This window comes from Toxotes jaculatrix, chromosome 8, assembly GCF_017976425.1.
Source record: "Toxotes jaculatrix isolate fToxJac2 chromosome 8, fToxJac2.pri, whole genome shotgun sequence".
Classification (NCBI taxonomy): Eukaryota; Metazoa; Chordata; class Actinopteri; family Toxotidae; genus Toxotes; species Toxotes jaculatrix.
In genome coordinates this window covers 8709710-8734493 of record NC_054401.1, presented here as the reverse complement: position 1 = coordinate 8734493, position 24784 = coordinate 8709710, and the positions used below count along the sequence as shown (strand labels likewise).

Here is a 24784-nt window from a genome sequence, read left to right as displayed (position 1 = left end):
AATTGTATTTAAAAAAATAAATAAATGAAAAAGGAAAAAAGATGCCTTGACAGATTATTAGAATGCACAAAAGTTACGTCAGTACGTAGCTCTGAGTAAATCTTACTTTGATTTATCTTGACCATATTGTCAAATTGTAATTAACATTTTCCATTTATGATTAGTTCATTATTGTCTGTGTATCCAGAGGTTTAAATGTTGTTTCCCATCTCCGCTGGATGGCAGTGGTGGGACATGCTACCGTCTTTTGTGTTGGCAACCACCGGTTACTGCTCGCCAGCCATAAACACCAAAACAACGGGCATCTGTCCATAAGATGGACCGCAGGAATCGCGTCGATGCTGCTAAAAGGCTTCGTTGTTAGCGGGCAGCATTTCCTCCTTGGGTAATGGCAATGCGTTCTACAGACACAATTTCGTAATTACACAACGATGAATTACTCTCAGGAGTGACTTCTCCTGGTAGATTATGCAGTCACTGACGACTGCGCATCTGGATTTGGCTGAACGCTAGCTAGCGTACAAGCTAGCGGTGCACCGTGTTGTTACTCCAGTCAGTGGCTGCCCGCTGCCGTCCATTGGAATCAGTTGCTACTAGCTAACCTAGCTGGCTGTCAGTCTCGATCGCTCGCTAGTATGATAACTTGGCTCATGTGATAGCTAGGCGTTACAAGGGTCACCGAAAATGTAAATTACCATGGGTCCAAAGAGACGGGAACTGGTGAGTATGATAACGCGAATCTGCAAACTAACCCACTGACGGCCCCAGGCTGTTAACGGTATTCGGTTGGCTAGCTTATCTTAGCAACCTCTTAGCTTTGTTATGATAGCCTGCGGAGAGCTCCCTTTGGCTGAAACTAGCTGGTTTACGCTCAAATTTGTTGGGTGTCAGAAACGCAATTAGTAAGGGTTATGTTGGCACATAGCATTGTGTGTATACGGCATTACAATTGCGTGTGTGAAAAGATCCGTTTAACGTTATTGTTGTGTTTGTGAAACTAGTTCATCGAGCTAACGCTACTGTACATAGGGCTAGCAGTTGTTAGCTCCATCAGAATCGGTGTTTATTTTTTCAGAGCCTGCCCCTAAGTCTCGTAATGCATATCGAGTATTGTAATTTGGCCACCCTCAAGGCTCAGCTGTGCAATGTGAATGGCATTGCAGTTTACAGAGTGGTTACGCAGACTTGGAATCTGAAATCTTGCAGCGAGATGGTCAGCAAAAGAGAATCATGTAACGGGCCACACGAAGTTGATTGTGGGACCACCGGGATACATGACTCTTATTGTCATTAGAAACCATCGCATATATTCTGCGGGCATAGTTCCTCTGTTTTGCATAGTCGACCAAACTGAAATTTTACTTGCTGCATATTTTTGGTGCAAGTGTGTCTGTTAGAACCCACACCAAATGATTCTCTCACACCTTGCCTCCCACCACGCAGGCGATGCCAGTGATGGCCTCTCCCCTCCCTGTCTCCGTCATCCTGGTGACTCTGCTGTTGGCTAAGTCGCCAGTGTGCCAGGCAGGGGACTGCAAAGGTCACAGGCAGGTGTTGAGGGGACCACCAGGCTATGTCACAGATGGCCCAGGAAACTACTCTGTCAATGGGAACTGCGAATGGCTTATTAAAGGTATTATTATCTAGATAAGGTATTGTCTTGGACGTGGGAAAATTGACTTTTAAAAAATAACTTACAGCGCACAGAAGGCTTTTTTTAGCCGAATGGAATACTAGTTTGACACTAATCATGCGGATATTTACCATCTTCTTTACATCTTGCAGCTCCCAGCAATAGCCATCGCATTGTCCTGAATTTCACCTTCATGGACACAGAGTGTACCTACGATTACCTTTTTGTTTATGATGGTGACTCCTACCAGAGCCCCCTCCTAGCCAGTCTGAGCGGCAACACATTGCCACAGCCTATTGAAGCCAAGTCTGGGAAGGTAACAAATTAAGACAACCAATGAGACACTGAAGCATTGTAACAATGGTAAAGAACTTAAATTTGTGGCCATTATTTAATGTCCTCCTTCCAGATGCTGCTTCATCTCTTCAGTGACGCTAATTACAACCTCCTGGGCTTCAATGCAACCTATACGTTCTCATTGTGCCCTGGAGCCTGTGGCGGTCACGGCCGCTGTGATTCCTCTACATCAAAGTGCCAGTGCCATCAGGACTGGGGAGGAGCAGCTTGTACAAGCCCTCTGTGCTCTAAGGAATGTTCTGTCAATGGCCAGTGTGACAAGGTAAGAACAAGGAACAGGAAGATTAATGAACACACAAAGCAAACCAAAACCTTCTGCCAAAGTGTTACTCACTTCTCCCTGAATACACCTTGATTGTTTCAGTTGTGCATTTTATGGAAACATTGAGTACTGATATTTAACTATTCTTATTCTCCATGTTTTGTATCAGAAAGGAGAACGCTGTCTGTGTAACCCAGGCTACCTGGGTCAGAGCTGCCAGCTTGGTCTCCACGATGACAACGGAGTGGGACAGTGGTGGCGTGTGAGTGAGGGGAACCCCTACACGCCTCCCAGGACAGGTTCTGCTGGTGTATATCTGTCCTCCACTGGAGCCATGTACTTGTTTGGAGGTGAGAGTGACATACTGCATATTTTTTCAGATGTTGTTTAAATGATGTATGTTATTTTGTTTATTAAATTCTAACTTGTAACACTGTTGATTGCCACAACAGAATTTTTATTTTATTTTAGTTTTTAACCAGCTGTAATATTTCTGTTCTCTATTATCTTTTATTGTTTTTCATTATTAATGACTACAGTGTATATTTGAATATTACTTCTTTCCCCTGCAGGGTTTGATCTGAACAGAGCTCTTGGTGATTTGATCAAATACAATTTCACATCCAGTCAATGGGACAGCAGGTCTTATGGTCACTCTCCTGTAAGTGGTTCGTGGATACACACACACACTGGTTTTGCCTCCTTCTGCTCTTGCATCTCATCTCTAAACTTAAACTAAAAGGGAAGCAAGAAACCTGGTTTCCTTAAACCTGTCAGCACAGCTAGAATTCCACGGGAGAAAACCTTATTTCCTGGCAGAAAGATGAAAAGAAACACAATTCGTCATATAACGTGAGCGAATAGTCAAAAAAAACAAAATAACTTTTAATACAGTGTCTGGCATAAACTCAATCTGAAACATGCAAGTCTCACAAGCATGGGTTTCACAGTTGAACAGAAGATCATTTGTAAAACTCAGATACAAATGCACATTATTTTCACCACAGAGCCAGACACCATGGCAACAACTCCACAGCCCACAGTGTCATATGATGAATGCACTTAAAATATGCCAGATGTGGTTTAAAGTATGATAGAACTTAAATGTGATTATTGTGTAAATGCAGTTTTAATAGTAATTAGATTATTCTAGAACAAATTAACACATTCTCCTGTTTTCTGGTTTGGCTCTCTTGTGTCATTAGGTCGCTCGTCATTCCCACACAGCTGTAGAATGGATGGGTAACATGGTTATCTTTGGAGGAGAGCTAGCTAACGGCTCCCTGGCCAATGATGTCTGGATGTATCGGCCACTTCATGATGACTGGCAACAGCTTGGCTTTTCAAATACACGTGGTGCTCCTAAACTGGCTAATCATGCTGCAGCTGTAGTAGACGATTATCTCTATGTATTTGGAGGTGGGTTTCACATTACAGTGTCACCTTACAGCCTGCAGTGTTTGGATTGGCATACATTTATCTCTTGAGAAATAAATCTGACCTTAATTTGTTTCTCAGGTCGCACTGAGGAGGATATGTTTTCCTCTTCTCTGTATCGGTTCGGCCTGCGTGGCTCTGGACGGTGGGAGACAGTTCAACCCACTGGTGGGAAACCCCCGGCCACTGCTGGCCACTCCATGGTGTTCCACAGCCCATCCAGGACACTGCTGGTCTATGGAGGCCACCGGCCCACCACCGCCAGGTACATACCCGCTGATGTATTAGAATACAGGATGCAAAGTCAAAAGATACAGAATCTTGACACATACTCAAAGTACTTTTGCCGTATATTTATTTAAGGTTTAGTGTGAGGGTGAACAACACCGACGTGTTCCACGTGGACAGGCGGTTTTGGACATCCTTCCGTTCCCGTTTCCCAGCAACAGGTCCCAGAGAGAGAGCTTTCCACTCAGCCACCGTCATTGGAAACTACATGGTGGTCTATGGTGAGCCTCAACAAAATGAGCAGACACAGTCCCCGCAGTGCAGTCCCATGTATAGTAGTTTTTTCATCCTGCCTTTCTCTCCCAGGGGGGAATGTGCATATTCACTACCAAGAGGAGAAGTGCTATGATGAGGAGATCTTCTTTTACCATCTGGGCTGTCACCAGTGGGTGTCTGCTGGGGAGAGATGGTCACTTCGTGAGTTTTTGTTGACTTTATTTTCTGCAACAACTCTCACATACTGAGACAAACACAGTCCAGTTTTTACTTAAAACCCGTCATTACATGTGCACCCACACTCACAATGCCTACAAAAATTTAATTTTTTTTCAAAGGTGGGGATTCTGTGCGGGGGCGTTACTCTCATGTTGCTGCTGTGATGGAAGGGCGAGTGCTGCTTGTTGCTGGGGGTTACAGTGGTGTTGCCCGTGGAGACCTGGTGGCTTACAAAGTTCCACTCTTTGTCAGCAGTGATCAGGGCGACAGGGTGAGTGAAGCTATCATTATGTCATAAAACAAGAGAACAGAAAGTCATATTATTGGGAAGACCAGAGAAAGAAATTTGCTGTTTAAAGCTGTTTATACTTGTGTTTGTATGTGTGTGCATTGCCTTACCAGGATGCTGTGTGTGCTGAGGCACTAGATGAAAGTATGTGCCTCAAGAACCCAGAGTGCAGCTGGTGTGAAGGTCGCTGTCGAGAGTACCAACCCACTAATCCGGTAACACTTCGCTCAGCACAATCTTGCAACCTACATCTCAGAGAAACACTTTCAGTCTTAAATTGATGCATACAAATGTGTAGTAATAATATATTATATACTTATATCCCTTCAAACATTATCAGACACCCAAAACATTTGCATTATTTTGATATTTCTGTATGAATGTCTGTCAGCATTACCACTGCAATTTATAACTCCTGCTTTGTGTTCACAGTGTGGCAGTACTGGTTGCCTGGGCCTGGCACGCTTCCTGTCTGACTGCCAGTCCTGTCTAGTGTTCAGTGGCACTCCAGCTTTTCTGGCTCGTGCCCCTGGTGAATTTGGCTGGTGTGTTCAGAATGAATCCTGCCTACCAGTGTCAGGTGAGACCCAAGGAGGGAGGAAGGAGGGCAGAAGAGAAGGGCTAAGCCTCCCACTGGAAAAAAAAAAAAAAGATGTTGGGAGTTGACATGGGAGGGACTAGACTCATGTTGGACGTGTGTCAGAGATGGAGCACAGTGGCTTGACTGCACCTAGCTGAGATTGGACAGGCTACTCACACCATAATTTGACTTGCCTTTCCAATCACATACTTCCTTTAGTGCAGTAAGGCCATGTGCTGTTACTCCTTCTGAACACACGTCACACAAAAGTCACAGATCACATCCGTTTGAGTACAGTAGTACACTTTAGGAAACTGCTGTATTATGAGATATTAAGAGGTCAGATGTGTTTTTTGTGTGCTGACCTCTCCCTCTCGGTCTCACAGAGCGAAGTGCGTGCCGTGTGGACCAGATCTCAGGGGCGTACGGCTGGTGGGGGGAGCGTACCCTTTTCCTAACCTCCCTCCACTCCTGTCGCACCGAGAACTATGTCCCGGGACTGCACCTGCTCACCTTCCAGCACCCCCGCAACGACTCCCAGCCTGACAAGGTACGGAGTCCAAATCTAAAGTATTAACTGTACTGGTTGTGGTTGTAACTACTTCCCTCTCTGCTTATACTTATCCCTCCTTCCTTCCTCCAACATTGCTTTGACACATTGACCCCACTGCAGTTCTCCACCTTTCCACCTTGAAATTATAATTGTTTCTCTTTTAGTGTTCATTTCTCGTTTGTACACTTGGCTTTTAAACCTTGTGACTCCAGTGCTCACTTCTCTTTTCTCATTTTTTTTCTCTCTGCTGGTCTGCAATGCACTCATAGAGAAGATTCCCTTTTTATGTAGTTTGTCAAACTTGTGGAGCAGTTTGTAGAGAATAGTGCTTCTGTTGATGTGTTTCCACTTCCATCCATCCTCCTCTATCCTTCATCCTCCTCACCCCTTCGCCAGGTTTCCATCCTCCGCAGCACCAACATCATCCTTAGCCCCACCACAGAAATGGACGTAGCCCTGCAGTTCAGGGGCTTCATCCACCCGTTGTGGGGGGCTCCCCCACCAGCACCCCCTCCCACTGAGACTGTCTCCATGTGGGCTCGCATCCAGAGGCTCCATTTTGAGGCTCGAATGGCATCAGGGCCCAACTCCAGCCAACTGGTGAGAGAAAGTGCATATCAGCACTTCAAATTGTGTGTTGTGTTTAAAATTGGAAAGTACTATTAGGATTAGTTGTTCCAAACAACTTATAATTTTCACTAGACATAGATTTTTGTGTCATGTGGAATAGTTACTGTTGGAAACTGGGCATCCCCACAGGAGTTATCAGTGCAGGACAAAAGACCTCTTTGTATATCTGCTCTACCATGGATTGGGTCTCTGTTAGCTTAAAATTATATCTACTTTATTGGACACCAAGACCACATGTGTCTTTTAGAGTGTTGCTGTTGCAACAATGTCAAATAAAGTTATATGACAGATTTATTAAATTTGCAGGTATTGCCATTTGTACTTAACACTTCTCTACTTTCTTTCTTGTTAATTCTTTATGCATCTTTTAACGGAGTAGGAGGTGGTGGGTCGTTGGGCAGCCCAGCAGGAAAAGGAGTTGAAGCTACTGGCTCGCACAGATGGAAGTAGACTGTTCTCTAACCTGACCAGAGGCAACCATTACCTCGTTCAGGCTGAGGGCTACCTCAACAACTCGGGTTCAGGACAGACCAGTGAGATGGCCCTGATCTGGAACAGAACATTGCCTGGAGGGAGTGTGAGTGCACAGTTAAACTAGTGCTTCTCCACAACAGCAAAGATGTTTAATGTACATAAGTAGTGAAAGTAAAAAAGAAAACAAACAAAACATAACACAACTTTAAGTTGATGTTTCTGGCACATTTATATTTCTGTTATTTTCTTTTGCACAATGAAATTCCTTCAGCCATGAACCGAAAGCTGCACTTTTATTTCATATCTGCTTTTCCCCATAACTTCCTCTTCTTCCAGGAAATCTCCTTTTTGTTCTTGGAGCCCTACCGCTCAGGTTCCTGCTCTGGGTACATGTCCTGTCTGGCGTGTCTGTCCGACCAGTCTTGCGGCTGGTGCCCATCTTTGTCACGCTGCCTGCTGCGGGATGGCCCAGACCTGGAACTCTGTCCCGAGGGAGAGAAGGGTGAAGGCAAGGGAGAAGATGAGCGCCATCTGCTGTTGGCACCTCAGCAGTGCACATTGTGTGAAGAGTACAGAGACTGCTCTGCTTGTACTCAGGTACAGCACAGATAACACCTCAAAAAGTTTTGACATAGAGTGTCACTATGCTGCTGATATTATCTAACTTAATTTGGAGGTGTGCTATTCCTGACTCTTGCAACACAACTTTTGCCTGTAGGATCCTTACTGCGAGTGGCAGATAAACTCTAGCAAGAAAGGTGACTACCAGTGCAGTCGACGTGGAAGACTAGATGGATCCATACGTGACCCAAGGGGGTGTCCTAGAGTCTGCAACCAGTGAGTTGGAAAAACTAACTACAGATCATACATGATTTCCACACGAACGTACCTTTCACCCTTATTGTCCTCACCTCTCTGGTCGTCTTTTTGCCTTGCAAAGGAGGAAGACCTGTGGTGAGTGCCTCTCTAACTCCAGCCAGTGTGCATGGTGTGAGTCAGCCCAGGCCTGCTTCTATTTCGCTGCCTACCTCACAAAATACCCCTATGGAGAGTGCAGAGACTGGTACGACAGGTAAAATGAGGACATTTATTCAACTTTTTTCATAATATTTTTAGCAGAGAGTTGATACACATAATAATTACTTTTAAAACTCAATTTGAACACACAGCAGTACTCTTAATATTTAAACAAGAACAAGACAATGAACCAATTAAATTTTAACATTTGAGGTTTTGTGAGAGCAGTTTGGTATATTTTGTCATTGAGTTGAAATTAACCTAGGATCAATGTTCCAATATTCTCATTCTTTATTCTCTTACCTGTCAGCGTTCATTCGGTGCCCCAGTGTAAGCAGTGTTCAGCTTTAAACACGTGCACAGACTGCCTGCGAACATTCCAGTGTGGCTGGTGTGGTGACTACAACAATCCCACAATTGGAAAGTAAGTATGGCAAACATATAACAATACTTAAGCAAGTAGACTACACACAAAAAATACATATAATGCCAACAGACCACTGATTTTAATTGCTTATTAATAATTTTCATTATCAAATGGCTAATATGTTTATAGTAATTATTTTTACTGTGATTTTCTTGTTTTTATTTCGTGTTTTCTACTTGTCTTTTCAGATGTCTGAGGGGAGACTGGGCAGGAATGGACGATCCCTCAGTGTATAACTGCAGTGTGGCTGTGGCTGAAGCACGGGCTGCCAAGTATGTTGTCTCTTAATACACTGTCATGACATGACACAGTAATCTATCTGTAAGCAAATAACATTCACTGACAAGACAAGTGCTGTTATATAGGTAATAACAAAAAGGATGGATGGACAGATGGCTATAGTATACCTGTGCAACTTAACATCTCCTTGTCCTTCTCTTCCAGCCCTGAGCCCCAGACCTCGGCCCCACCTCGACCGCTGGAAATGGAGATGGAGCTGGAGCACTTGGATGATGAAGAGCAAGATGCAATCTGGTCCTACCCTACCTGTCCAGATGTCGAGGAATGCAGGCTGGGTCTTCACAACTGTCACCCCTTCGCCACTTGTATCAATACTCCCACCTCCTACGAGTGCCACTGTGAGAGAGGATACACTGGGGATGGCACATTGCACTGCAACCAGACGTAAGAGTCTTCACCTAAAATGTGTTCCTCTTTTGATTCATGTTTCAACTCTCTTAACCTGAAATTATTTTTCACGTTTCCCATTTAGTCATCAGGATTGCTTTGTAAATCTGCTTTTTCCCACCCACACACAATTTTTACCCCTCCCATAGGTGCTACAATGAATGCCGTGAGGGTCAGTGTAGCGGGAGCCCACGGTTTGAGTGTGAGTGTTCCCTGGGCTGGACGTCTGACCCTGCCACCCTGGTTCTGAGTGGTGTTGAATGTGATGTGGACTGTGGCTGCAATTTCCATTCCACCTGTATTACTGCTCCAGGGATCTGTGACGAATGCCAGGGTGAGACCTTTATAGAAGGCATTCATTTACTTGTTTTCAGTTATTTTTTTGTTTTTAAGTAGTGCTGAATGCAAGATATCTGGCTTTTTTACTGTTTCATTGGGACATTTATGAAGTAGAATCATACTCATACCCTCCTCTGTTTTTCAGATTGGACTACAGGGCCTCACTGCGAGCACTGCCGCCCAGGTAGCTTTGGTTCAGCCCTGGCTGGTGGTGGTGGCTGTGTTCCTTGTGAGTGTAATGGCCATGGCGACCCTCTCCGAGGCTACTGTCACAACCAGACAGGCCAATGCTACTGCACCCACAACACTCAGGGACCACACTGTGAGTCCTGCCTGCCTGGTTACTATGGAGACCCCAGGTAAGGAGATGATCACCATTTACTTTGAGTGTAGTGGCCAGTTTTCATCATTTAATTTGTGTCTATATTAATTGAAGACAGCTAAAATTAAAGGAGTGGAAACTATAGTGAAATAAAAGTATAAAGTGTGAAAACAGTGGAAATATTTTTGGTTTGTTTTTTGTATTTTCACATTCTTTCATCTTTACTTTCTCTGTCCCGTAGGAACAATGGCACATGCTACCGCCAGTGCCAGGGCCGTTCTGTGCTGCTCTCCTCCACCTCATCCTCTGCCATACCTCTCTCCTCTTCTCTCGGATGGCGAAGTGGCACAGAGGGGAAGGGAGGACTTTCTCATTGCCTGTGGGTCCTGTCTGTCACTGACAACCTGGCACCTTGTGTGCCCAGACAGCTGTGTCCACCTGTAGCCCTCACTCTACACCCAGACTCTCATACACATTGTAAAGTGAGTACATACATTAGCTGTGTAGCATCTCTGTAGCTGTGTAGCATCAGAGATTGTCAGTATTCTCTTAACTTTATCCTTTACATTTCTTTTGCTTTATTTTGCAGAGTTCATATGTTTATGTTTTTGATGGCCTTCCTCGTTTTCTGGGTAATGGAGTTGTACATTCAGATCACAATCTAATTGGAGCATTTTGTGGCACCACAAGGACTCAGCCTATCACAGTGGAGGCCACCTCAGGTACTCTTCAGATTTTAAATTTGTGGCACCAGTTCAATTTACTCATTCACTAATAAGCAGACCATTCACAGTGTAACCCTAATCTGGGTGTTCACCATAATTGACTTACAATAGGAAAGTAAGCATAGAAGGTGTAAAGTCACTTTCACGATGATGTATTTTTTTCTTTTATCACCAGGTGTGATCTCAGTGTATTTTGAGGCCAATGTTTCTTCGAACAAACCCCAAGGCTTCAATGCATCTTTTTGGGTGCGGCGGTGTCAACGGAGCTCTGACGAGGGTGAAGAGGGATCACCTGTGTGTCCAGGTGGAGCTCAGTGCCAAAGCGGGCTCTGCCAGTGCCCTCAGGGATATAGGGGACCCCACTGTGACCGGCCCATGTGCCCTCAGGATTGTGGAATAGCAGAAGGAAGAGGAGCTTGTAATACAGTAAGATTTGTGACAGTTTATATTAAGAACTTTGCATTTGATTTTATTTTCCAGGTTGTTCTTTGGGCACAGGGACATTTTATTTCTGGGTCTAGAAGGTGTTTGTTAATGAATAAAATGTGAAAACTGTGTAAAACTGTATTGTTTAGCACCAGAGGACCATAACACAGCATTTTTGTAGTTGTACACTCTGCCATTTAAATTGTTGTGGTGTGTTCATAATAATCTTAAGATAAAAAAACAAACTGTGGACTAATGTGTCTTGTTTATGGTATCCAACCAATATCAACTCCCAATTATGCAAGAAATTCAAGTTGATCTGTGAGAATTTTGAAATACTGAAAACTGAAAGAACAAATTTTCCTGCATCGCTAACTAACATATTTTGTTTGTCTCAGTCTCTGGGAGTATGTGTGTGCTCAGACAGCTGGGCCGGTTCAGACTGCTCTGTTCCTCGGGATTCAAACAGCTTGGTCTGGGAAACGCTGCTGGACACACAACTGACTGTGGTAGGGGCACAATTTAACATAAACAGTGGGGGGAAAAAAAAAGTTTTAATCTGCACAATTCATTAACGTTACACAAACACACATTCATATATGTATCTTCTGCTCTACAGAACCAGGCCCACAGGTTCCTCCACAGGATGGGCCATTCCCTGGTGTCTGGACCACAGGGCAATCTCTGGATGTATGGAGGACTGTCTCTGTCAGAGGGCATTCTGGGAAATGTCTACAGGTAGGGGCCCATAACCTGAAAAGCATTTTACAGTGTCATTGCACTTGTGTGTGTGTGTGTGTGTGTATGTAGCACATGTACTGTCTCTGTGTGTTTAACAACGCATTTTGTCTCTGGTTCAGATATTCTGTGTTGGAGCATCGTTGGACCCAAATGTTGACAAGCTCTGTGGAAGAAGGCTCGACTCCTAGCCCTCGCTATCACCACGCCTCTGCACTGCTGACCAGTCACGAGTCTGGCCCTGGAAGCCACGGAGCCAGTCACGACTTCATGTTGGTGGTGGGCGGTGTCACTCAAAATGGTGTTGCCATGGATACTTGGAGTCTCAATCTCAGCAGTTTAGTTTGGAGAGAACACAAGGTTAGGATTAGATAACATGGAAACACAAAATATCTGTCGTTTTGTTTTTTTAACTCTAACAAATGAAATTTTCCTCTGCCTCGGACAGAGTTCAGTGCTACCTCCTGTGGCGGGCCATACTCTGACTGTACGCAGAGACTCATCTGTGCTGTTAATTGGAGGTTACTCTCCAGAGAACGGCTTCAACCACCATCTGCTGGAGTTCAGCCCTCATTCTGGGAACTGGACCATTGCCCCACACACTGGCACACCACCTACAGGTTTTTAAGGCCTTCTGTTTGTTAAGGGTTGTAATAGTTTTTAATTCACTCAGTAACTCACTTACTGATGTACCAGCACCAGAAGTACAAAAATTGTTCTTTTATTAGTCTACCTCGTAGAGAAATTTAGGATTACATTTTGAAAATGTGCAAAAATTGAAGACACAAACTGATTTTATTTTTTTTTCTTTTTGCTCTTACATCAGGTTTATATGGCCATTCAGCAGTCTACCATGAGCAGACCGATGCCATCTATGTCTTTGGAGGCTACCGCTTCCACGTGGAGACAGTGGAGCCCTCAGGCGAGCTCTACAGTCTGTATTACCCCAACCTCACCTGGTCTCTGCTGGTCCCCTCGCAGGGTAATAAGGTAAAATGCTTTCTGTCACCTATTACAAGTCAATAACTTAGACAAGCCAAACAGTAATCCTCTATCAGTCCTGTGCATAAAGAGAACTTATCTATTGTTGCTGTATCATCTCTTCTACGCAGCCCCTGTCCCGTTTCTTCCATGCTGCCGCCCTGATCAAAGACACCATGGTCATTGTCGGTGGGAGGACAGAAGCAGAAGACTACAGTAATTCTGTGTCTCTGTATCAGATCAACTGTAACACCTGGATACAACCAGGTGACCATGTTATGTCTTCCTGCATCTTCAGTTGCAGTCAAATTATAATTTACCATACCATAACCTCATCACGTTTCATCTTTTCCCTTCAGTCTCAGCCATAGGAGATCCTGTAAATCGTTCAGTGTCTCTTGCCATGACAAGCTGGGGTGGCCGTCTCTACCTGTCAGGAGGATTTAATGGTGTCACACTGGGCAGACTCCTAATCCTGACTGTGCCGTCTGACCCCTGTGCCCTGCTGCCCACGCCAGAGGCCTGCAACACCACCACAGGAAGCTGCGTCTGGTGTAGGGGAGGCTGTGCTTCTTCTGATACTGCTGAGAGGTAAAGTATTTGGCTGAAGGCAAGACAATAAATAAATAAATGGTAGTCTGTTCTTGTGTTTGAAGTTATGTGCAGCTGTTAAATAAAATGTATCCTTATTCACTCTCCATCAGAATGGGCTGTTTCACTGGCCAGTCTCCCTGTTCCCCAACCCCTCGTCAGCCAGACCAGTGCCGCAGACTGAAGACCTGCAGTGAATGTCTGGCCCGACACCCTAAGACATTTTCAAGTCCATCACAGGTGACGTGTAACACAACACACACAACCATCATCACTGGCTCAAAGAGAGACACTGACTGTCTGTCAACTAAAGTCTGTTCTTTACTGAATTTTCTAGCCTGTTCTACAGTGTAAGTGGTGCACAAACTGTCCAGAGGGGGCCTGTATCAGCAGCTCTGTTAGCTGTACGTCTGAGCATGACTGTCGGATCAACCAGAGAGAGATCTTTCTGTCCAGCAACTGCACTGAGACCAGCTGTGAGGCTTCTGACTGCCCCAAGTGTACCGCTTCTGGAAAATGCATGTGGACTCGCCAGTTCAAACGGACTGGTACGGGCATTGGTCTTGAAGATATTTAGCTTTATGGTATTTTCATCAAGTTCCACTAACATACATTGACTGTTATTGTGATTTCTTCAGGTGAGACAAGACGCATCCTGAGTGTGAATCCCACCTATGACTGGACGTGTTTCAGCTACGCCCTGCTCAACGTCTCACCCATGCAGGTGGAGTCTTCTCCCCCTCTGCCGTGCCCTCCACCTTGCCACAGTCTCCATAACTGTAGCCTCTGTCTGGGTTCGAGAGGTTCTGATGGGGGCTGGCAGCACTGTGTGTGGAGCATGGCACTGCAGCAGGTATGAGTGCGCTGCTCAAGCTTCACAGAGTATTTTGTGTGTTACTCTTTAAAATCATGTTCATACGCAGATAACCTCTCTCCCTTTCTTCCAGTGCATGAGCCCATCTTTCATGCCGCTGCGATGCGAAGCAGGCCAGTGTGGTCGTCTGCTCTCTGGGGGAGACTCTTGCTCTCCCCAGTGCTCCCAGCTCACTCAGTGCTCCCAGTGCATTGCCAGGCCTCAGTGTGGCTGGTGTTCTGTTCGTGGGGGCAATGGGGCTGGACGCTGCCTGCAAGGAGGACTTGATGGTGAGAGATGTCTTTGCAGTTGATTCAGTCAAAGGGAGCTTAGGATTGTTGAGTGTAACCAGTTGAATGTTACATTATTCCCTTACTGTGTGTCTGCTTCCTGCGTTTTTGTCTCCCAGGGGTGAGTGAGGGCGTTTGCCCACTTAGAAACAGCAGCTGGTCTTTCCTCCACTGTCCAGAGGAGGATGAGTGTGCTAACGGCCATCACCACTGCAACAGCACCCAGGACTGCCATGACCTACCCCAAGGATACCACTGCACCTGCAAACAGGGTTACATACTCAGCAGGTAAGATCAGGAGTTAGCATTTATGCCTCAGGCACTGAATAGATAAGGGTAGTTGTGTAATACTTAATTGCTTTTCATAGTAACTTTACAGGTTTACTCAGATCACTTCTTCTTGTTTTTCTTCTGCACAGCATTTCTGGTCAGTGTGAGCCAGTGTGTGCACAAGGCTGTGTGAACGGGACATGTGTGTCCCCAGGAGTTTGCCAGTGTCACTTTGGCTTTGTTGGGGATAACTGCTCTTCTCAGTGCAGCTGCAACAAACACAGCAACTGTGCCAGTGTTAACAAACCGGATGTTTGTCTTGAATGCCACAATAACACCATAGTAAGTTCTTATAGCAATACACATCCACACACTGTAAACACAGCTTTTTCCACATTAATTTATATTAATTCCCCCACTTCTAGGGTAAGCACTGTGAGAAGTGCAAGCCACTGTTCGTGGGCTCTGCCAAGGGTGGCGGCACTTGTCGTCCGTGTCGGGAGTTTTGCAGGGGAAACAGTGCTGTGTGTCTGTCCCGGGATGAACATAAGAAGGCCCTTGAAAACCCACGGCTCTTTCCTCTCGACCCCAACAGTGTAAGTGTCTTAAATCCTTGTAGCCTTATTTTGGTTATATGTAAAAACAAATACACTAGTGAGCGTGCTTTCTGTCTTGTTTTGGTTTTTTTTGGTGGGCATTGTCTTTATTCTGACTCCTTCTTTATTTTTTGGGGTCCATCTCTCTTTTTCTCTTGATCAGATTCAGAACTGGGTGTCTGAGGGTCCAACAGAAGAGAATGCTGTGTGTGTCAGTTGCCAGAACAACAGTGTGGGGGACAAGTGTGAGAGCTGTCTCAGTGGCTACTTCCTGCTGCAGGGGAAGTGCGAGAAGTGAGCAGTTTTTCCTTCTCAGCAGTCAGTGGATTCTCATGCTGTGACAAAGCAGCATTGCAAAGCCTTTATATGTTACATGGAATAATCTTAGGCTTTAACTTTTATACTGTCTGTTTTGGCAGTGTCCAGAATTACGCACAAGGCCAGGCCTGTCAGATATAATCTACACAGTGCTTACTGCATGCTGTACTACTAAACACTGATTCTTCTTTTAGTCTACCATATCATCAAAGACAGTTTTTTTAACATCTGGTTTTACAGCAGCAAAAATGCTAGTAATTAGATGGAAATCCCCTCATACCTATAAATTGAATAAATACATAGGCCAAAAAGAAAATCAGTACAGATTTTTTTCAGATGCAGTGTATATACCGTGATGTATTGGGCGATGAGACAGTATGTGTTGTGGTGTTTTTGTTTTGGGGGTTGATAGAAGAGCCAACATGACTGTTGTCCAGTAAGTACAGTAGTTGATGAGTAACCTCAAGTGACATGTCATTTGTTAACTAACAATTTTCTCCTCATTGAAGGTGTCAGTGTAATGGCCATGCAGACACGTGCAATGAACACGATGGCACAGGTTGCCCCTGCCAGAACAACACAGAGACCTCCTCCTGTCTGAGCAGCCCCCAGAGTGACCGGAAAGACTGCTACAGACAACAGGTGTGCACATGATAGAAATGATGTCAAATCTGACAGGGTTTCATTTTCCAAAATGATGACAACATATTCTTCTACATTCAGAAGGTGGCCTATGTCACAACATCATTTCTCTTTCTCTGCATTGATTAAATCAATATTGAAAACAGAAAAAAAAGCTTGTTACCTTGCTCTGTTCATTACTGGGGTTTGCTCACATTTTGTTTCTTTTGATCTTCCATTTAGTGTGCCAAGTGCAAAGACTCCTTCAATGGCACACCGGTGAATGGGCGTCAGTGCTACCGTCAGTTCAACGTGGATACCGAGTGCTGCTTTGACCCCACATCCCAGACCAACTGCTTCCATGATCCCACCATTCGCAACCTGCCAAAGGGACGCACCGTGTTCTTCGCTGCCCAGCCAAAGTTCACCAATGTAGACATTCGTGTCACCATTGATGTTACCTTTGGTGAGGTTGAGGTGTATGTGTCAAACTCTCATGACACCTTCATTGTGGACGTGGACCGGTACACAGGGATTCACACCATCAAGATCGAGGAGGAGTCAGGAACTCGGGGGACATCAACTGGGGCAGATAAGGATTCACCTCCGTCCCCTATTAAGGTGTTTGCCAATGCTTCATCCAGTCTCGGGGGTCCGGTGCTCTCCCACAACTCACCGCAGACGCAGGCAAAAACTCCAGGAGCTGAAAGAGAAATTAGGGAGGAGCGGGCCGAAGGACTCATCACCTACATCACTGTGTGGAAACCCCAGACAGTGCTGATTGTCCGTGGTGTTCGAGATCGTGTGGTCATCACCTTCCCTCATGAGGTGCACTCCCTGAAATCCAGCCGCTTCTACATCGCTCTGAGAGGTGTGGGAACTGACAAGAGACAGGGAGAGTCCCAGGGTCTGCTGTTTCTGCGACAGGACCAAGCTCACATCGATCTTTTTGTGTTCTTCTCAGTTTTCTTCTCCTGCTTTTTCCTCTTCCTGTCTGTCTGTGTCCTCCTGTGGAAGGTCAAGCAGTTCTTGGATTTCCGTCGGGAGCAGCGTCGCCACATTCAGGAAATGACCAAGATGGCATCAAGGCCCTTTGCTAAACTCACGATATATCTTGAACCAGAGGAGCCTCAGCTCATCTACCTGCCTTCAACTGGTGGAGGGGTGGGGGGCAGCACTGTATCGCTTGCACATGCCCGCACAAGCAAGTTAGGAGGTGTGGTGGTGGGCCAGAGGGCCAGGGCAGGAGCTGTGTCCTACAAACATGACCCAGGCTCCGGACCCACGGCCCACCACCATCATCACCTCACACTTGGTGGAGGGGGCAACAGCGGCCAGCACCTACCGCTGCACTACCTGAACACCCACCACTATGCCAGCACAACTGCTGGAACCCCAGCCTCACATCATCACCATCCATCCACATACAGCGGCTACCAGCATTTTTGCCGCTCTGACCCCTTCCTCTCTCAGCTCATGGGTTTTTCCTATTCCTCCTTTAAGGTGGGGCCCATCACCCTAGAGCCCACAGATGATGGCATGGCTGGGGTGGCCACTGTCCTCTTCCAGCTGCCTGGGGGTGTCTTGGCTCCAAATCGTGCCTGCCTGGGCTCTGCACTGGTTACTTTGCGTCAGAACTTGCAAGAATACTGCGGCCACGGCAATGGAGGGGGGCACCCGGGGGCGGGAGCAGGGCGCAAGGGGCTGCTTGGGCATCAGCACCTGACCACTATGGCTATGTAGGGAAACAAACAAAAGATATAAAAAGAAATAAGCGATGAAAAAGATGGAATAAGTCTGTAAATGGTTTGATATATAGTAAATTAATTTTTTGAAAGAAACATAGCCGCAAGGCGAAGACAAAGTCCAAAAGAAAGAGTTATGTCAGAGTCAGTTAACATGAGCATTTTGAACAGAGATGTACATACACTGTATAATGAATTATTAAGTGTCTTTTATTGTATGATGTATTGCTATACTGTGTTTCAATGCTTCACTTGACCAAGCCAGCTGTCTCTAGAATGCACTGCAACTGCTATACGTATCAACAAAACAATGTTGCATCCTGTCTGTGATCACTAAAGAGGTATGAGCACACTCGACAGTCAGTCTCATACAAAGACTGAAGCTGGACTGTTGTTAAAATTCTTTGCATTGACCAATAGAGGTGTTAAAGAAAGACATCTGCTCACTTTGGAACCAACATGTGCTTTATACCCCCAAAAAAGTGACAATCAGAATTGCCATTGAGAACAAAGGACTATTTAAATTGGTTCAGCGTAATGTGCAAGATTTTGATTGTCAGCTCAGCATAGGAAAAAAAGTCAAAGTTGCTTGTGAGACGGTTCATAGTCGTTATGAGTGATTTATAATTGTAACTCAGTACATGGCAGGCTTGTAAGTTATTATGTTTATGTTAAACAGACTCCTGAGTATGTTTTTGCATATTCATTCACCTGCTATGTTACATTGTTATTTGTTTCTCTGCTCGTCTGCCTTCACTTCTTGCCTTGCCTGTGAGTCAACTGGCTTACACTTGTTATTTGTGTTAAAAGAAATGTCACAATAACAAAGACATATTTTACATTTTGTTACATGAATTGTTTTTGTAAAAGAAAATATGAAGGATAATGTTTTCAATATTAGTCTTGAGTTCCTGACAGTATAATAATTTAATAACACAACAGAACTCGTCCATAAAAATGAAGTAATTTTGTGTCCTTTTGAAATAATTGGTTACATTTTGTTGACATGAAATGTATGTTGGTGTTTGGCTAGTTTTACTGGACTTTTTTTTTTTTTTTCCTTCTTCAGGCAGTGTGCCTGCGTAGATGATTGTATTAGCCAATCATAGCTACAATTTGATCAAAATATTTGGATGTGGTTAAAAAAAAATACAGTATGAACAATGTTACACTATAAAAATTACAGTGGTAATGGAGAGAGTTCTCCTGGTGAGAGATTTTGGGAAGGCTTGACAGCATTTTTATTTGCAATGAGACTGAATTACTTGTTCACTGGTTGGTGTTGATGTTTTGTTTTTTTTTCATTTTTTTGTTTTCTCTTGGTTTTCCTTTTTGCACTGCATGGAGGCAATGAGCCCCATTATTCATGTGAAACACTAAGATGTCGTCCAGCCTCAGATGGCACACAATGCATTGGGTGACCTCAGAGTGGTGCTACTGGCTTCCTATCAAATGAAAAAAAAAAAAACATGGGAGGTTTTGTCAGGAACTGAAAACTCACAGAATAGTTAAGCAAACTAGAGCTTAAATAAATAATGTCACTATTTATAACAGCCCTCCACATATAAGCATTAATACGGTTTTGTTTTTGTCTCGTATATTTGTGTATGTTTTTTTTTTTCAACATACCTTATTTTTGTACATAATTTTTGGTTTGTTTTGTTTTCAAAGAAGGGAACAGTGTTGTACAGAAGATTGCGTGAAGATTCTCTGTCCTGAGTCAGCTGAAATAAAGTCTGTGGAACAATACTCTGTGTGTGAGAAAGAGAGTGTTTGTTTTGCACAGAAGAGAAAATCATGCTATTAGTACTACTGATACTATTTTAGGACAGTGTTAAAATCTTAACATCCAACAGCATCTGCAACTGGGATGTTAATACAAAATGATGCTGCCATAATGCAGACATTTGATAGAAATTAAAATGATTTAAAGTTAGATAATTCAGATGTTTTTGCACACTGAACTGATCAGGAACACTACTAAAATCTAAAACAATGTAATTGCAAAGATTTAAAAAATATTTGTGAGGTCTAGATTATGAATTAGATTAAGGCTTACAGATGTATTGTATATTATTTTTAAAAAGCCTGATTGAATGTTCCCAATAAAATAAGATAAAATCGAATGCTGGTAAACTGATTTTGGAGTGTGGCATCACCTTGGGCTCTGAGACAGTGTTGGGTTTAAAATGTTGCCTCCTGAGCCTCTAATGATCCTCAGTGATTGTGTACAACGTGAGGACTTTTACTGCTGTCACTTTAATTACTCTGTGGGCTGTAACCTGAACGCGACGGGTCTGAGCTGGTTGGCCAGAGCCTCAGGAAGTGTTAGTGCTCTTCCTGTGTTATTATCACTACACACTGATGTAGCCAGTTAGTAAACGATAGCTTAAACATTTAAAAGCAGCTCGGGCTGAATCGTGCCATTATAAAAATAACGGTAAGTCTTTTCTTTAAGGCAAACAAAAGCTGAACGAAGCTGACAGCTGCGAAAGCGGCTGGCGTTAGCTTAGCCACGATGCTAGCGTTAGATAGCAAAGATGAACAAAATGGAGAAGATTAACGCTTGTGTTTGGCTTAGTGTTACTCACACTGCCTTGTGTGTAGCCGTCATCGTTGTGTTTCTCTGATCCGCAGCAAACTAACGCGGGGAAATCCTAATGGTGACAACATGAAGATGAGATCTGCAAAGAAGAAGTCTTTGCTACGCAAGGCAAAGACCGACGAGCGACAACACGACGTGGTCACAGTTAAAACTGAAAATGAATTAGAGCTGAAAGGCGAGGTAGAGGAAAGCGCCAATGAAGTTGACACTAACGGGGATGGTCTTGGCGTCCAAATCAAAGAGGAGCCACATGCACGGGAGATAAGTGAGGAGCACAATGGCGACACATCAAGCTGTTTAGACACTAAGCCGGACACTGTCACATCCAAGTTAGATGTTCACCATCAGCAGGGACACGTAAAGGACGAGTGCGACTCTGACCACCAGCCAGAGTATGAATCCACTGGAGCTGCTGTCAAGGAGGAGTCTGAGTCGTGGATTAAAGAGGACAGAGACAGTGAAGAAGGGGCAGAGGCTGCAGGCAACACCCAGGAAGATTATGGGGAGGGAGAGGAGGTCTGCACAGGTAGGAGCCAGTTTATGAACAGCTCGTCATACCTGGATATACCTTGATATACCTGTTCTTTTTTTGGTTGCACTGACACATTGGTAGCCAATTTCAGCATTTGCACAGAACTTGTTGTCCTAAGTGTAACAGAGCTTCACAGATGGGCGGTATTTTGCAGCTGGGGGAAGTGCATTTTTATTTGCTTTATCATTACTAGAAATCACAATTGTTTATTTGATAAACTATTGTGAGTTAACCTAGTATGTGTTCTCTTATGAAAGGCATGTTTCAATCAACAATTTCAATCAGATGGTATGTTGAGAATAGTTCAAAAATCATCACAGTATCCTTGCTTTGTTCCTCATGACTATAATTTAATATATTTTAAATTGTCAGTATAACAAGGAAGTGTAAAAACATAAATACATCCCTTTTTTTTAATCTTCTCTGCTTTCTGTGTGTGTATTTCTCTCCTACATAGAGTCGTCGTCTGAGTTCTTTCCCTGTCCTCACTGCACTGTCTCCTTCACTCACTTGGACTTCTTGGAGAAGCACGTGAAGTGGGTCCATCAGAAACAGTATCTTGACAAACTGAAAAAATGCCTCTCAAGCTGCACACTAAACCTCATTCCCAAACACACCTGCACTGTCTGCAACAGCACCTTTAACTCCAAAGTACACCTGAGGGTACATGTACGTGAAGCCCATCCTTCTGCCCCTCCTCGCAGGCTCCACCCCTGCCCAACCTGTGCACGCAGCTTCCAGTACCTGAAGAATTTGAAGAATCACTGTCAGCGCTGGCACAACATGTCTGTGGTTACCAGAGGAGGGCATCTCAGCTGCGCTGACTGTGGGAAGAGTTTCAAAGCTACCTGGGGTCAAGGGCCTCATTTGTGTCATGAACCAGATAACACAGAATCTGAGGATAAGCCAATCTGTCTGGACACTGGTGTGCAGTGTCCAGAATGTGGCAAGAAGGTGCGCACACCTCAAAGCCTGGAGGATCACATGCGCACCCACACAGGTGATCGACCATTTGTCTGCAAAGATTGTGGCAGGAGGTTCGTGGAGCGCAGTGGTTGGCGGCAACACATGAAAATACACACAGGGGAGAAGCCGTACAAATGTCAGGTGTGTGGGAAAGCATTTTTAAGATCACACCACCTCAAGTGCCATTTAACAACACACTCTGGCAAGAAGGAATATTCTTGTTCTGAATGTGGAAAGGAGTTTGGATTCAAGTCAAGTCTGGATCTCCACCTGAGGACGCATTCCAGTGACAGACCCTTCCACTGCAATGTGTGCGGAAAGAACTTTAACACCCAGAGAAATCTGAGGGTTCACACTAAACTCCACACCAATGAGAAAGCTCACCAGTGCGGGGACTGCGGGCTGAAGATTGGAGATCTCGGGGCTTTGAAAATACACCTTCGGACACACACCGGAGAAAGGCCTTACCACTGCACAGTCTGCGGAAATAGGTTCATTCGCCTTGCACATTTGCGAAACCACCAGCGCACCCATACTGGTGAAAGACCTTATAAATGCACTGAATGCGACAAGAGTTTCACTCAGTCCGGCGACCTGGTGAAGCATAAGCGGATACACTCTGGTGAAAAGCCCTTTGAATGTCCAGACTGCCACCGCCGTTACACTTCCTCTGGTGATCTGGGCAAGCACAGGAGGAGTCACACTAACCTGCGTCCCTACACATGTCAAGAATGTGGGAAAAGCTTTCGCTTGTCAGGCCATTTGAAAACTCACATGCTAACTCACACAGGGGAGAAGCCATATTCTTGCCCCAACTGCCTCCGCAGGTTTGCTCGGTCTCACCATCTTTCTGGGCATGTGGCTAAATGTCGCTGAGCCTTTTTGAGAAGACTGTAAATAAACTAGCCCTGAGTTAACATTGTAATCATGGGAGCTGTATACAGCCCACTACTAGATTTTGTGTAAACTCATATTTGTAGGTAATTATTTATATGAACTTTCTGTAACCCTCTTGACTCAGATGACTGTTTTAACTTATTAAAACCCATGACTCATTTTTGTTATTGCATGGAACTTTTTTACAGCACTATCCCAGGTCTTTATTTTTTTTTTCTTTTCTAGAGTTGCCCTAGGTTGGTTGTGCAAGACACTATTAAACTGGAGGCTTGAGGACATGATATGAGGTGGAATTCAGTGGGACATGCAGATAGTGGGTTGTTTTTTGCCCCTAATCAATGCTGTTTTATCTGTAAATATGCAATAAATTATTTGATGAATGCATGAAAACTGTGTAATGTGGCTGTGTGTTAAATCACTGGCCAAATTATATGAAGGTTTGTGTTAAATACCCACAATATGACTGGCCGTATACCATTGGAAACTTAAAAGACTTGTCTTTGAAACAATCTCTTCACTAAAGGGGCAGGCATGTATACAAAAACATGTCCATCCTTATGTTTAGTAGAGAGAGTACAGCAGGACCTTTAAACTTTCCACACGTGTTTATTTGTTGAGTCTATCTTCCTCGATTTATCGTTTAGTCTATAAAATGACAAAAAAAAACCACACAATTTCTGAGAGCACTGTTGTGTTTAAGTTGCTTTAACACTGTCAAAAAAAATTGAGAAACTGCTATCAGAGAATATGTGGGATTTTTACTTGACATGTCAGTGATTGGAAAAAAAAAAAAAAAAACGGTTCCCAATAAAATCAAAGATGGCGGCCCACTGGCTTTGGAGAGCAAACAGTTACAACTTGGGAAACAGGTTAACATATGCGATTTATCGTGCAGTGCACGGCATATTTTCCAACCAGATGGTCAGAAGACTCTCTGAAACTACCGTGAGAACAGCGGTGAGTTTTAACTGACCTTATGGGCTGTGTTTAAACCGGTTTAGTACATCTTAAGGGCTACCTCTGTAACCTGAATGTATGCTAATACATGAGAGGCACCAGGTGGGCTAGCGCTAACGTAGCTAACAACAGACATAAGCAATGTTGTCGCTGCATCATTCAGCCGGTAGCATTTTCTGACAAGATTAGCGACGGTTTAAAGTTAAAGAAAAATGCCACTGTCAAGGGGGACAAGTTTTAAGTTCACCCCTAAAGTTTAGCTATTCCGATAACTCTAGCTAATTAGCTTAAACTCCGCCCAACGTACCTCATTCAAAGGGAGGTCAGTTCAGTTTACCCATATCATTATGCAAATAGTGCAATCTGCAGCACTTGAAAGGTCTTAAAAAACATTAAATACAGTTTCTCAAAAAGAAAAAAAAAGCTTTTCAGGCCATTAAAAAGTCTTGAATTTACAAAAGACGGTTATAAATAGCGTTTTTGTATTTGACTGTGGGCTGTCTGGAGATGTTATAGGCTACAGTTGGAAACCTAAAGTGTGAGACAGACCTGTAGCAAACACTGTCACTACTTCTATAAATAATTGTAAAAATTATTATTTAATTTTATATAATTAAAAATGTTAATGAGCTAAAAGAAACCCATCATTTTACTTGGCTAATCCATCCATCCGTTTTATCCCACTTTTTTGAGTCCAGGTCACATGAATTAAATTAATTATATCAGTAGAAATTATTGTTAAATATTACTGGGAATTATGGAAAAATGCATTCTGCTGATAATTCTAGGGAATATTGCCCCAACTGGTTTTCCATCAATTTTCATACGCCAGTATGACTGAAACACATATTAAATGGCTTTCTATGCAGCATTAAAAAAAGTCTTAAAAAGTGTTAAATCTGTAGACAGTCTGGAAAGGAAGCACATCATGAAATTTCACTCT

The 24784-nt window shown here is 44.0% G+C and overlaps 2 protein-coding genes across 3 annotated transcripts; both read left to right on the top strand.

The window, feature by feature from the left end:
- The first annotated feature begins 271 nt into the window (after positions 1–271).
- On the top strand, positions 272–19413 carry megf8 (multiple EGF-like-domains 8). 2 transcript variants are annotated; one of them, XM_041044135.1, is made up of 44 exons: positions 272–385; positions 1444–1633; positions 1786–1949; positions 2043–2252; positions 2422–2602; positions 2825–2913; positions 3458–3671; positions 3771–3954; positions 4053–4198; positions 4284–4394; positions 4532–4683; positions 4815–4916; positions 5134–5281; positions 5668–5831; positions 6231–6434; positions 6844–7041; positions 7275–7535; positions 7657–7775; positions 7879–8010; positions 8266–8379; positions 8571–8654; positions 8827–9066; positions 9219–9403; positions 9554–9767; positions 9972–10212; positions 10320–10452; positions 10631–10881; positions 11280–11390; positions 11501–11619; positions 11742–11979; positions 12068–12239; positions 12446–12609; positions 12732–12867; positions 12960–13191; positions 13305–13431; positions 13529–13739; positions 13830–14044; positions 14139–14334; positions 14454–14622; positions 14754–14946; positions 15030–15200; positions 15364–15494; positions 16028–16160; positions 16383–19413. In XM_041044135.1, the coding sequence occupies exons 2-44, from the start codon at positions 1447–1449 to the stop codon at positions 17880–17882; spliced, it is 8646 nt and encodes a 2881-aa protein (XP_040900069.1). In that variant the 5' UTR covers positions 272–385; positions 1444–1446; the 3' UTR covers positions 17883–19413. The 2 variants fall into 2 exon arrangements, with proteins under 2 accessions (XP_040900069.1, XP_040900068.1); XM_041044134.1 differs by having other exon boundaries at positions 298–720.
- Positions 19414–20205: 792 nt separating this feature from the next.
- Positions 20206–23043, top strand: LOC121185787 (gastrula zinc finger protein XlCGF57.1). Its single transcript, XM_041044201.1, has 3 exons — positions 20206–20324; positions 20522–21015; positions 21479–23043. Exons 2-3 carry the CDS (start codon positions 20556–20558, stop codon positions 22861–22863), a joined length of 1845 nt encoding a protein of 614 aa, XP_040900135.1. The 5' UTR covers positions 20206–20324; positions 20522–20555; the 3' UTR covers positions 22864–23043.
- The last annotated feature ends 1741 nt before the right edge of the window (positions 23044–24784 follow it).